At 40.7% G+C, this 14,319-nt stretch overlaps 1 protein-coding gene across 1 annotated transcript; it reads left to right on the top strand.

The window, feature by feature from the left end:
• Positions 1-3,351: 3,351 nt before the first annotated feature.
• LOC139477314 (cysteine-rich, acidic integral membrane protein-like) lies at positions 3,352-8,322 on the top strand. Its single transcript, XM_071259867.1, has 4 exons — positions 3,352-3,433; positions 6,689-7,363; positions 7,750-8,097; positions 8,300-8,322. Exons 1-4 carry the CDS (start codon positions 3,352-3,354, stop codon positions 8,320-8,322), a joined length of 1,128 nt encoding a protein of 375 aa, XP_071115968.1.
• Positions 8,323-14,319: the final 5,997 nt, after the last annotated feature.

Genomic DNA, 14,319 nt, shown 5'->3' with positions numbered 1-14,319 from the left:
TCAGCAACCCATGCATGCCGTAAAAGGCGACTATGCTTGTCGTAAGAGGAGACTAAAAGGGGTTGGGTGGTTGATGCATGTCATTGCGTGGATCGACGCTCATGATGTCAATCACTGGATTGTCGGGTTCAGACTTGATTATTTACGGACCGCCGTCATATAGCTCGAAAATTGCTTTGTGCGGCGTTAAACAACAAACAAACTAATTCTGGTTTAAATTGACAGACAGTAATTGATCATCGATTTTGCACGGTCCAATAAATGCAAGATCAGAATCGGGGTTTCGTACTTTTAATTGATCGACGAAGAATCCATTTAAGACATTGGTAATATCTTCCATATCATCCCACAAAATGTTATTTGCAAAACTTGGCGGAAACGACGAATTTTCGGTTTGCGTTTTGACATATTTCTTTACGAATCGCCACCAGATCCTAGTACCATGTGGGCTCTTCATGATTTTATCTGTTTTTAATTCATGCGCTCTTTTGGCTGCTCTGGCTGATAATATTAGTTCCTGCATAGTCTAAATTTTACGCAATCTGAGGGTCGAAATCGATTTTTAGAAAATATGCTTCCTTATGATAGAGCGTTCCTCATTATTTATACACAGTGGGTCTTTTTACTTGAAATGACAATCGTATTAGCTATATATTTATCGAATATATCTTTAAGTTTATAAGTCAAGTCTTCAGTGAAAGTATTAATGTTATCATATGCAAGTGGACTATCTGGGTCAATCTCATTAATAGCTTGAATTATACCGTCTACATCTGCCAAAGGATTGTTATATATTTTCGGTGTGATGTTTGGGTATAATTTATTTTATATTACAGATTGGACAGTGATCACTACAGATGGGATCTGGGACACCAGGAATTCTTACATAGTTTACACAAGATACGAACATGAGATCCATCAGGTTTTCAGAATAAGGGATTATTCATGTCGGTTCTGTAATTATTTGCTTTAAACCGTACGTAGTTTGTAACTTTCAATATTTTGACAGGTTTCACATAGAATGTCTAAATTGAAATCGCCAGTTAGAACAGTTATCATATTAAGACCAACTGAACGGTCTATTGTCTCATCAGCTAAGCTCCAATAATAGACACTTTCATAGGCACAATAAAAAATACCAATTTAGTAATTGCGCGGTTTACATTTAACCTTTATCCATATCGCCTCAAGCTCGGCACGTTCTAAATTTACAATCTTATGTTTTATATACTATAAAGGCCCAAGTGGTTTATTTGTTACCGCCTAAGAGGTAACTAAAAAGCCAAGGGAATTTAACATTAATATACATAAGCAATAATAAAACAACGGGACGGTCCCTCAATTTGTACCTAGTCACGCAAACACAGTTGTATTTGAAAGGCTTGAATTAAACGTACTAGGAGTTATAACTTGCCTTAGATCAGAGTTCCAAACAATAGTTCCCTCACAGCGACGATTTTGCTCAAACCAAGAAATCAAAACATAGCCAGAAACACAACACAGTTTGCTTCACCAAGCTGTAGAAAGATATCCAGATGTTTAATTTCAATTGATACTTGTAGGTTAGCGATCACTATCATCAAGAACGACTTGTCCTGGCGTCTCAGATCCGTCCTGACCGCCTCCGTGGTCTAGTGGTAGAGCGTCCGCCCGGAGAGCGGAAGGCCCGGGGTTCGATGCCCGGCCGCGTCAAACCAAAAGACGTTACCCTGTCTGGCGCTCGGCATAAAGCGGCTAAAACAAGGACTGGTCGGCTCGGAGTCAGTATACTGTGTTTGAGAGGGGTATTCATGTTTAACTGCGGCACTGTATCTCAGTGAGCTAGCACTATAAATCGGCATTAGTCCTGACTAGTACAAGCAGCCACACAAACACACAAACGTACATGCACGTCGCTATATAAGTGCAATAATCTTGGACACGACGTTAAACCCCATTTCACCTCACCTCAGATCCGTCCTGACAGGTGGCATGGCTGACATCGCAACACTGACACTCACAAGCTCCTCACAGCGATAGGCCGTTCGCGGAGCTCTCTATACTATCGCTGCCACCAATCAATACTACCCACTGTGACAGGCGGCCCCAACCATGCTTGGAGTTGAACTCGCAACCGAATGACCGTTATGTTTACAAACAAGTGACGTCTGTCGTGACGCCGAATACACTTACCGCTGATAAATTACTTTCTTTGTTTGTCAATTTGAATTTCTATTTCAATAAAACTATCATCTATAATTGACATAGTAAGAATGTATGAGAGAAGTTGGATGATTTTCCGTTAGTCTGCAATCTCGAACCAATCTGATTATTAAAACAACAAAGAAAATTCATCTGGAAAACATGGTCAGTCGTAAACCTTTTCAAAATGAAATATGATGGCATTCCCAAAGACATAAACAAAAGTATAAACGTTACTACATATGAGGGTAGAGGGCACATTTCAAGATTCTTGTAATGGCCGCGCCCACACTGGTGACAGAGATGTTACCGAGAGTGTAACGAAGGTGTCACGCGCTGGGAAGGAGCTTGTGACACTCATTGTTTATGTATATTTTTCATTGTTTCCTTAACGCGTATTCATTTTTAAGATAATGGGATACGAACCTACAGTTCCTGTTTTGGCTAGCGGATTCTTCTGGACATTCATGTCCAAATGTTGTTTAAATTTACTGTTGTCCTTATACGTGTGGTACCGTATTAAAATGTAAATTTACGCTAAATAAAAAAAAATATGAATTTTAATTTAAACCCAAGAAATCGGTATGCAAAGTTCTGGCTCGGAAGAATCTCAACCGACAAAGATTGCCTCCGTGGTCTAGTGGATACAGCGTCTGCCCGAAGAGCGGAAGGTCGGTGGTTTCATCCCTTGGTCTCGTCATACCAACTGACGTTTAAAGAGGTTCTTGTTGTAACCCTGGCCTGGTATCTCAGTGTGCTAACACTATAATACCAGCTTCAGTCCAGATTAATTCGAGCACAGACGTGCATGTACGTTACAGTAAACTACGGTTATAACGAACTCAAAGGGACCGCTAATTATAGTTCGTTATAACCGTAGTTCGTTATATGCATGTATACAACAAATATACAGCAAATGGCCAGGACCAAAAAATAGGTTCGTTATATCTGTCAGTTCGTTATAAGCGTGTTCGTTATAAACGTATTTTACTGTACTATATAAGTGAAATAATCTGGACTCCATTCTAATTCACCCCAGTTGAAAAAAAACCTATTTCATTTGGCCATTTTTTTGCCATATATAAATTAATCCTTTTTTCAGGAGAGTTGACAGCAGTGACACTTTAACTGATTATTTCTTTCTGTCTTGAGGCTATATAATGGCCGCATATGTCGACAACACCGACTCCCAACATGAAGACTGCCTGCCTCGTACTGTTTGCAGCGTTGTTCCTGGGGATCGCCCTCGTGGGTGAGTGAAGGACTTCGATTCCATGCAAGAATTAGCAGCTGTATATTGGGTAAAGTTATTACAGCCTAAAGTACAAGACTATTATCCTTCAAATATAGCCTTTTCTCTTCATGTATACTAGTACTTCATGATTGGTAGTTGTATATTTTCAAACCGAAACTATTCCCCTTCTCGAGGTTTTTGTATCAATCCTGTAGCTAACACAAAGAACGCAAGGATACAAAAGTAATTTAGTATAAACAAATATATGTTTCTGGAATTGGGCCTCTGACAAGCGTACCTCACATATAGGTACAGTAAACTACGGTTATAACGAACCGAAAGGGACCACTGAGTTTAGTTCGTTATAACCGTAGTTCGTTATAGGCATATATACAACATAACTACAGCAAATTTTAGGGACAAAAAAGTAAGTTCCTTATATCCGTCAGTTCGTTATAAGCGTGTTCGTTATAACCGTAGTTTACTGTATATCTCTGCATGCTGGTGGTCTATCTCGTATTTAAACATTCTTGTATATATGTACATAAAAGCGACAAAACCCTTTCCATATTCCAAGGAATTCTCTGCCAAAACAGTGTCGATTGTACGATTCTGACTATACCATTAGGAATTGTTTGTGACTCACTATCAATATTGATGATACCAGATGTTCGCAAAGAGGTGAGCGTATCCTATCCCATCGGTGGCACCCGTCACAAACACATGCAAACGCAAGTCAATTGTTCACCTGAAAAACCCCACTGAAACATATGGTACAAGTCAAAATCTGGAATTGCATCGGACATCATTTTTGTCATTGATGCATCAAATTTGGAAATGTCCTCCACATGTTTACAATAAAACGTTTTGAAGTTTTATATCACCGCATGCTTGTTGATGAAGATGTTTATCTGAGAGAGTACAAACCAAAATAAGAAACAAAATGAATCTTATTTCTTTCTTTAAAATGCAAATTTATTTTGGATACTTATTTTCCTTCTGATATTCCCTGGTGTTGAGTTAAATTACCGTTATACTGCTATGAAACAGTGAAATGAAAGAAAGGAATTCGAACACCTAGTTTTGGAGTAATGACGGAATCTTGGGATTATTTCTCTTAATACTTAATCCGACTCATAAAGTCAAACAACGTAGAACATATCTAAACAGTTTACTGTAGAGAGACACAAATCTGTTGACGAAGAGGTGCATTAGTCGCAGGCGACGCAGAGAGCGCATACGACGCTACGCACGTTGACACAGTGATTGTTTTTGCTGCAGCTGGATAATCTCTTCTGATTGTAACACTGATTCGTGAGAGCAGGGTCTTGAATTTGTCGCTTGTATTTTTTTATGACAGAGATACCAATTTGAATGCCTTATGGGGCGGTCGGGTAGCCTTATGGTTAAAGCGTTCGCTCGTCACGCCGAAGACCCGGGTTCGATTCCCCACATGGGTACAATGTGTGAAGCCCATTTCTAATGTCCCCCGCCGTGATATTGCTGGAATATTGTTTAAAACGGCCTAAAACCAAACTCACTCACTCACTCACTCACTCGTGACCCTTGTGTATCCAACTCAACTTCCCTACTTCTGACGTGAAGCCCCCAACCCCAACCCCAACCCCAACCATTCCCAAACCTTATATTGTCTGAATTAAACGCTGTTGTTACAGCCGATGTAGACGCATACGGAGGATGCTGCGGCGCCATTTGTTTTGTGCACAGACATTGTGACTGCTGCAGTTGTCCTGGCAACAGGCCTGCAATCTGTGACCGTTACCATGGATGGCCATATAGATGTACCTGCCATAGACATCGTTTGTGATGTAAGTAAGCTACCTTTAAATCTTGTAATCTATCTCTCGGAGATTATCCACTGATTATCCATTTCATTGAGCGACAAAGACAAAATAGGAATCAGAAATAAATGAATGGATAAGTCCTTCAGACCGATTCCTCACTAAAGATCGACTTACTAAAGATTCTAACGCACGACTGTATTACAACCAACAACTGTATTGTAACGTACAACTGTATTGTAACGGACGACTATATTGTAACGGACGACTGTATTGTAGGGGACGATTGTATTATAACGTACAACTGTATTGTATCGGACGACTCTATTGCAACGGAAGATTGTATTATAACGGGCGACTGTATTGTAACGGATGACTGTATTGTAACGGACGACTGTATTGTAATCGACGTCTGTATTGTATAGGACGACTGTATTGTAGAGGACGAGTGTATTATAACGTACAACTGTATTGTATCGGACGACTGCATTGCAACTGACGACTGTATTGTAACGGACGACTGTATTGCAACTGATGACTGTATTGTAACGAACGACTGTATTGTAATCGACGTCTGTATTGTATAGGACGACTGTATTGTAGAGGACGAGTGTATTATAACGGACGACTGTATTGTAGAGGACGACTGTATTATAACGAACGGCTGTATTGTAACGCATGACTGTATTACAAACGACAACTGTATTGTAACGGACGGCTGTATTGCAACGGACGACTGAATTATAACGGACGACTGTATTGTAACGGACGACTGTATTTTAGATGACGATTGTATTGTAGAGGACGACTGTATTGTAACGGACGACTGTATTGTAACGGACGACTGTATTATAACGCATGACTGTATTGTAACGGACAACTGTGTTGTAGAGGACGACTGTATTGCAACGGACAACTGTATTGTAACGGACGACTGTATTGTAGATGACGATTGTATTGTAGAGGACGACTATATTGTAACGGACGACTGTATTGTAACGGACGACTGTATTATAACGCATGACTGTATTGTAACGGATAACTGTATTGTAACGGAAGACTGAGTTGCAACGGATAACTGTATTGTAGAGGACCACTATATTGTAACGAACAACTGTATTATAACGGACAACTGTATTGTAACGGACAACTGTATTGTAGAGGACGACTGTATCGCAACGGACAACTGTATTGTAACGGACGACTGTATTGTAGAAGACGACTGTTTTCTAACGGACAACTGTATTGTAGAGGACGACTGTATTATAAGGGATTACTGTATTGTAACGGACGACTGTATTGGTGAAGACGACTGTTTTCTAACGGACAACTGTATTGTAGAGGACGACTGTATTGCGAGGGACGACTGTATTGTAACGGACGACTATATTGCAACGGACAACTGTATTGTAACGGATAACTGTATTGTAGAGGACGACTGTATTATAACGGACGCGTGTATATATTGTAGAGTACGACTGCATTGTAGAGGACGACTGTATTGTAACGGACAACTGTATTGTAGAGGACGACTGTATTGTAAGGGACGACTGTATTGTAACGGACGACTATATTGCAACGGACAACTGTATTGTAACGGATAACTGTATTGTAGAGGACGACTGTATTATAACGGACGCGTGTATTGTAGAGTACGACTGCATTGTGGAGGACGACTGTATTGCAAGGGACGACTGTATTGTAACGGACGACTGTATTGTAACGGACAACTGTATTGTAGAGTACGACTGCATTGTAGAGGACGACTGTATTGTAGAGGACGACTGTATTGCAAGGGACGACTGTATTGTAGAGGACGACTGTATTGTAACGGACAACTGTATTGTAGAGTACGACTGCATTGTAGAGGACGACTGTATTGCAAGGGACAACTGTATTGTAACGGATAACTGTATTGTAGAGGACGACTGTATTATAACTGACGCGTGTATTGTAGAGTACGACTGCATTGTAGAGGACGACTGTATTGTAACGGACAACTGTATTGTAGAGGACGACAATATTGCAACGGCCAACTGTATTGTAACGGACGACTCTATTATAACAGACAACTGTATTGTAACGGGCAACTGTATTGTAGAGGACGACTGTATTGCAACGGACGACTGTATTGTAATGGACGATTGTATTGTAACGCATGACTATTATAACGGACAACTGTATTGTGGAAGACGACTGTTTTCTAACGGACAACTGTATTGTAGAGGACGACTGTATTGCAAGGGACGACTGTATTGTAACGGACGACTGTATTGCAACGGACGACTGTATTGTAACGGACAACTGTATTGTAGAGGACGACAATATTGCAACGGCCAACTGTATTGTAACGGACGACTCTGTTATAACAGACAACTATATTGTAACGGGCAACTGTATTGTAGAGGACGACTGTATTGCAACGGACGACTGTATTGTAACGGACGACTGTATTGTAACGGACGACTCTATTGTAATGGACGATTGTATTGTAACGCATGACTATTATAACGGACAACTGTATTGTGGAAGACGACTGTTTTCTAACGGACAACTGTATTGTAACGGACGACTGTATTGCCACGGACGACTGTATTGTAACGGACGACTGTATTGTAACGGATAACTGTATTGTAGAGGACGACTGTATTATAACGGACAACTGTATTGTAGAGGACGACTGTATTATAACGGACGACTGTATTGCAACGGACGACTGTATTGTAGAGGACGACTGTATTGCAACGGACAACTGTATTGTAATGGGCAACTGTATTATAACGGGCAACTGTATTGTAGAGGACGACTGTATTGCAACGGACGACTGTATCATAAGGGACAACTGTATTGTAGAGGACGACTGTATTGCAACGGACAACTGTATTGTAGAGGACTACTGTATTGTAACGGACTGTATTATAATGGACGACTGTGTGATAACGGACTACTGTATTGTAATCAATCAATCAATCACGTTGCTGTGTTGTCCAGACTCGTGTACAGGTCGCCGGGATACAGATGAGTTGGTTGCAGACATACACTTTATTTGCTCTGTTACAATGAAACGATGTTTATGTTTCAGGGACACTGGCCTACCAACTTTAGAGCAACTTCTGATGGCTTTTTGTAACATGTGAACACGCCTTTGTCCAAATAAATGATCTTAATCAGAATAAAGTTTGCTATTTTGCTCAAATCAGGTAAATACAATACAAAAGATTAGGGGCAAGATTGGTGTACTGGATTCAGAAGCCCCATACAAATCTATAAAAAGAGAGAGAGACATTGATGGGTCCAGCTAATTTACCACCCAATCTCTGTCTGGGGGATTAACCATAATTCTCAGTACATACAAGGAAGGATTTTCTTTATGGTCACATAAAGTATTTGAGACAAATGTCCATTCTAAAAATCCCAAAAGGATTTGCTTGGAGTTTTGCAATCTCAGAAACGAGTGACTGAGTTGTGTGTAACGCCGCTTTTTATCAGGTTTTAACCGGTCATCAGTATTCCGGCGTGTCAGCTTAATGTGGGAGGAAAGCCCGAAGTGATGCAGGTCTTAGAGCTTTACCACTTCGGGAAACCAAAGAGCACAGGTATGGTGCTGACAAACCTAGAAACATAATCGGGACGAATCAGGATTCGAACCCACAACCACAGGTTCCTGGCGTGCCCAAGGGACGGAACTCTGCATAGCGAATCGCGGCGCCCTAGACGTCTGGGCCAACCTTGCCCCTTGAGACAAGAACCCATTTGATGTCTCAACTGTGTACACCACTATCCCATACCATAGTTCACTTCATGAGACATATGTCGCTTATCGTGGTCACCACAGATATAGCTTCATGTCTATCTTTATAGGTTCGAGACAATTTGTCGCACATTGAAGCGTACTGAGTTATACGAGGGCCGGGCATTTGAGCTAAATTGTTTTTTAATTGTTGTAATGCGTGACACATAAATACACTGTTTTTCTTCTTCTCTTCTTCTTTGATGTTGAAATACCCAATTCCCTTTCACTCGTTACTCACCTGAACTAGAAATATAAGATCTCTGCATAAAGATTCAGAGAGAAAAAAACTATTCATAAAACTCCCCATCTTCCCGAGGCAAGAGAGTTAACTGACTATAAAAGTCCAGTTTCCACCCTTGCCGAACTAGGCTGGGATTATGGAGTTACATTTTGGCTGGACTAACGAGTCTATGCATAGTCCAATCAAAATCGCGCACCGAAATCGCAATCCGGTTCGTAAACTGTCATGCAGAGATCGATCGATTGCATGATTGGCCAAGCATGTGCATCGCCAACTCGTCAACAGATATTTTCCCAATCTTTTAATGTTATTAGTCAAGGTGCTCGCGTGATTTGATGTACTTCGTTTTATCACAAAATAGATCTTGATGGTCGATCAGATCCTCCTGACTGGGCGCCACCATTTTGTTTGAAGCAAATGCATGTGATACGAGAGGTGGAATCTCATTGGTCCATATGGGAGAGGCATAGAATGGACATTACTTGTAATAGCCACTGGTGGCGCTACGATCGAGCCCAGGAATTCCAGGCTAGTTCGGCAAGGGGGGGAACTGGACTTGTAAAGTCAGTTCACGCTCTTGCCTCGGGAAGATGAAGACTCCCTGACACTAGGGATGACTTCAGCTCACCAATGGTTCAATAGTTTAGCAATAATCCAGCAGCTCCAGCCTTTGGTGTTTCCATTTCACAACTATAGAGGTACAATCGAGCATGCTCTTTCTACAAAGATGCCAATGAGCGAGTTATGACTCTTGTTCACTAGTTGTTCAAGGCCTCAGTAAAGCTTTCAAAAAGTTTAATGGTTTACATGTAAAGGAAAATTGGAAATTTGTCGCAGCAGTGAGCAAAATTATGTCTGATGCAATTCACTATTTTGACTTGAACCATGTGTTCCAGTGTTATTTTTTCATGAAAACAGTTGACTATGTACTTGTATGTGATGAGTGCCACTAGTGGATATGCTCCCGATACCATCACTATTTGATAATAATTCATAAACATATGCCCATGATATAGTTAGAATATTACAGTGGACTCTGCTTTGAGCAACTATCTCTTATGCTTATTAGACATGTTGAGGACATTTTCAAATTAAACGCATCAGCGATCGAAACGTTGTCCAATGCTATTCCTTATTCTGACTTGTACAATATGTTCCGTGGTTTTTTCCAGTTAAACAATTGCCATCGGCTGGACAAAGTAGGCTCACCTTATCAAGAATACCTTCTCATCCCTATTTGATAATGAATAATAAAAACATGCCTATGATATATTGGTCCGTATTGTACAAGGTGTTACGTGGTATGCAGTCTTGTCATTAGAGTTGTTTCCCTTAGCATATGTCTGCCCAAGCTCCTCACAGCGATATTACGTTCCCGGAGCTCTCTATACTATGTTACCGAGAGTGTAACGAAGGTGTCACGCGCTGGAAAGGAGCTTGATGTCTGCCATGCAAGTTGTAATAAACGCTGAAGTTTTAATCTGAGTTGTCTTTGACTTGTGTACAACACACACGGCACGTAACACAATGTACTCTGCTTTTTAGCACAGGTTTCGTTTTGAATATGGAAAAGACTTTATCACTTTTACTTCAATTATATTGATTGCAAAAATCAAAATATGTTTATCAAACCTGGCTTACCTGGTTAAAATGGAATGCTATTGCACCCTCCTGAATGTTTATAATTCGATATTTCGGGCTTGAACGTTTTCGTCATACACACTGCATCTGCTACTTTGAGTATATACCCAGCATGCCGAAGTGAATGAATATTTCAGTGACCGTTAATCACATGTTTAATTTAGAAAAATAAGAAATGAAATACGTTTCGCTTATTGTTGGTGAAATTTCTACCATGCATTTATGTGATAGAACGGTTCAAAGTGACCGTCACTTTCGTTTTTGCATACATTTAATTTGAAAATGGACATATTTATAAAACTTCTCAAATTGCTTTTTTTTTTTTTAAATATGCTTTCTCCGCCATACCATATATCAGGACTTATCAATATTAACTTTTCAATATAATTTTATCTTCAGAAGCGATGAGACATAATGGTTTTATCTGGTCAACAAATGGACTATTTCTTTACTCAGATAATCTGGGGAGAATAGTTGTACTATTTCAATAATGTGAAATTTGGTGAATGGCAGCCATAGCTTATGTCTTGGAACAATCCGTATGGGTGTCCACCATCTGATACCAAGACACAAAAAAGGTAAAGATCCGGTGAACTTGACCTTGACACTGTGTCCCCCAAAGCATCCACTGCCGGATACGTGGTTGTTGGCATTCGTGACCAACTCGTGCCATTCTGGGACAATGCGAATGGAGACGTGGTCCCTCTTCAAGGTTTCCATATTGCCGTAAAACACGAGAACTGCTTCAACAAAAGCTCTTATCCTCCCCACGTCTTATAGTAAGAGACAGGGGCGTTCGGGTAGCCTAGTGGTTAAAGCGTTCGCTCGTCACGCCGAAGACCCAGGTTCGATTCCCTACATGGGTACAATGTGTGAAGCCCATTCCCGGTGTCCCTCGCCATCATATTGCTGGAATATTGCTAAAAGCGGCGTAAAACCATACTCACTCACTAGTAAGTGACATGTTTAATAACGAGAATGCGAGATCGCCAGAACGCGACATTTGACCAAAATCTCGCGATCTTGCGATCTCGCGATCTCGTGTTCTCGTGTTTTTGGTACATAGCATGTTTTGTCATGGTTTTTTGTCATGCGACAAAGCGAAAATGCAACATTTGGACTTGATGTCTAGTTGGTTGAAAGAATATTGCAGTGAAGCCGTTTCCTGAATGAAAACAAACGCGCGTGTACATTTGAATCACCCAACATGGTACTACAAGTCATCAATTTGTATGACACAATTCCACCTCCGTGGTCTCGTAGTAAAGCGTCTATATGGAGAGAGGAAGGTCGGCAGTTCGATCATGCCAAAAGATGGTACTTGTTGTTACCCTGCCTGGCGCACGTCATTAAGGGGCTAAAACAAGTACTACTCGGTTCGGAGTCATGGTATCTCAATGGGCTAGCACTATAAAAATCGGCATTAGTCCGGACTAGAACAAACAGCCACACACACACACACACACACACACACACACACACACACACACACACACACACAAACACACACACACACACATATGCACGTCGCCATATATAGTCCAGTTCCTTGTGTACTTTTGTTGAAAAAAATTGGAGATTAGCAAAACTAAACCTATTCTGAAAGCTTTCAATGTACAGATGAGGAAAACCAATGTTTCCAAATTTTCCCATCATTCATTTGGCGGCCATCTTGGATTTCAAGATGGCGGCCATTTTTGCCCATATTTGTCAAGTCTAAGGCTTCTGAGGTGTTTATTTTGTCATTTAATTGTTTATATGTAATATTATGCTTACTCATATGTAATTTAGACATGCTTAAGGTAATGATTTCACATTCTTAACAAAAAACTACCTCAACTTTTCTAATATCTTAGTTGGATTTTGCAATATTATCAGTAGTGTGGATAGAATCCTATATGTTACAACTGTCTATCACAAAGTAAAATTGTTAAAGAATATATTGTACCTTAATTATCATATGACCCCTTAAAAACTGTCATTTATCCAATAATTACCTATGGTTATATGTTTCTCCAGCAACTCAGCAGCATAAGAGCTACCTGTATCAATGCCTTGGCATTTAAATTTTCAAAATGTCACATAGAATTGTCATAGTCACATTACAACAAAATAGGTCCCTTGACGTCTTGAATGACAAAGTCACAATTCCTGATATGTGTTTTGATATCATATTCACAGAGAGTCATCAAACATGTCATTGCTGTCATCACCATCATTAGTTGACATATTTGTGTCATCGTCGTTCTCACACACTGAGGTGCAGAGGCAGAGTTCTGTACATGACAAGTTGTTTGATCGACATGTACATCTTTGGGTCAAACAGTCTTTCCTACACTGACACCTCACCATCTCAATAATAGCTTTGGGGGCTGGGAGAACATCCATGGTTGCTGGTTGGATCCGGTTATCTTTGTCCTTATGGAATCCATGTTGAAGTGGATCTAATTGGATCTGATGGGCGATATTGGCTTGACCCACACATAAGCTTGAATATGAACCCTCAGAATGTGCTGCTTTAGAGCACCCAGTGTTGGTGGTAGTTTGTCACTCTCTGCCATATGTTTGCAGAAGAGATACCATCTGAGCTCTGGAATATCTGTCAGAGAGAGGCCTTTTGGACAGTAAACACTGCATACAAATCTGGCCAATGTTGAAATTATTTGGTCACAGAGTTCATCACTTGTAGTCAGCACAAGGAAAGCATTAACAATATCATCATCCGTTTTCAAGTATTTCTGAAACCATGTTGCCTTTCCTACTCGGGAAAATCTGCCTGTCAGCTCCTGTGAAGGCATGGAAGGCTGGCAAAGCTGATGATTTCCTCACACCTAGGGCTGTCCAAAGAGGCTTTATTGGAAGAACATTTGAGGCCAATCAGAGTGTGGTGTTTTCCAGGAGACTGCTGTAATTTGCAATGGTCAAAACAAGGACATCAGTGTCAGGAGAGAAGATTGTCAACTGCGAGTTCCTTGGATTGCGCTGTGAAGCTGAAATAGCAAGATATATCATGAGTGTGTCAGCTTCTTCATGATTGTTAGCTTCAAACTCCAAGTCTCTGTTGCTCCTGGTACAGCCAGATGCAGATGCAATAAAGGTTTGAGACGAATCAGCATTATACTCCAGTGTCTTTTCTGCCAGGTAGTCTGTCATCTTGGTATGGTAGGGAGCCACAGAGAGACTGTTTGCTTCAGTGATCTCAAGGGGTGGTGATATCTGCTGTCCAGTTGCTCCAGTGCTCTGATATACAGCAGTAATAGCCCCTATGTGGTGCCTTTGCCATCATGAGTGTCCTCATCAAAGTCTGTGTTGTCAAAAAAGACAAAGGAACCTTTCCTCAGAAATGGTGGAACATATAACCCTTGGAACTGTCTGGTGTTCTTCACAACTGCATTGGCCAGAGCTGTTTCCAACATTAGAGAACGTC

This window comes from Haliotis cracherodii, unplaced genomic scaffold, assembly GCF_022045235.1.
Source record: "Haliotis cracherodii isolate W230 unplaced genomic scaffold, xgHalCrac1.p SCAF_33, whole genome shotgun sequence".
Taxonomy (NCBI): Eukaryota; Metazoa; Mollusca; class Gastropoda; order Lepetellida; family Haliotidae; genus Haliotis; species Haliotis cracherodii.
The sequence above is the reverse complement of the archived record's forward strand: the minus strand, read 5'-3'. Positions and strand labels throughout refer to the sequence as shown.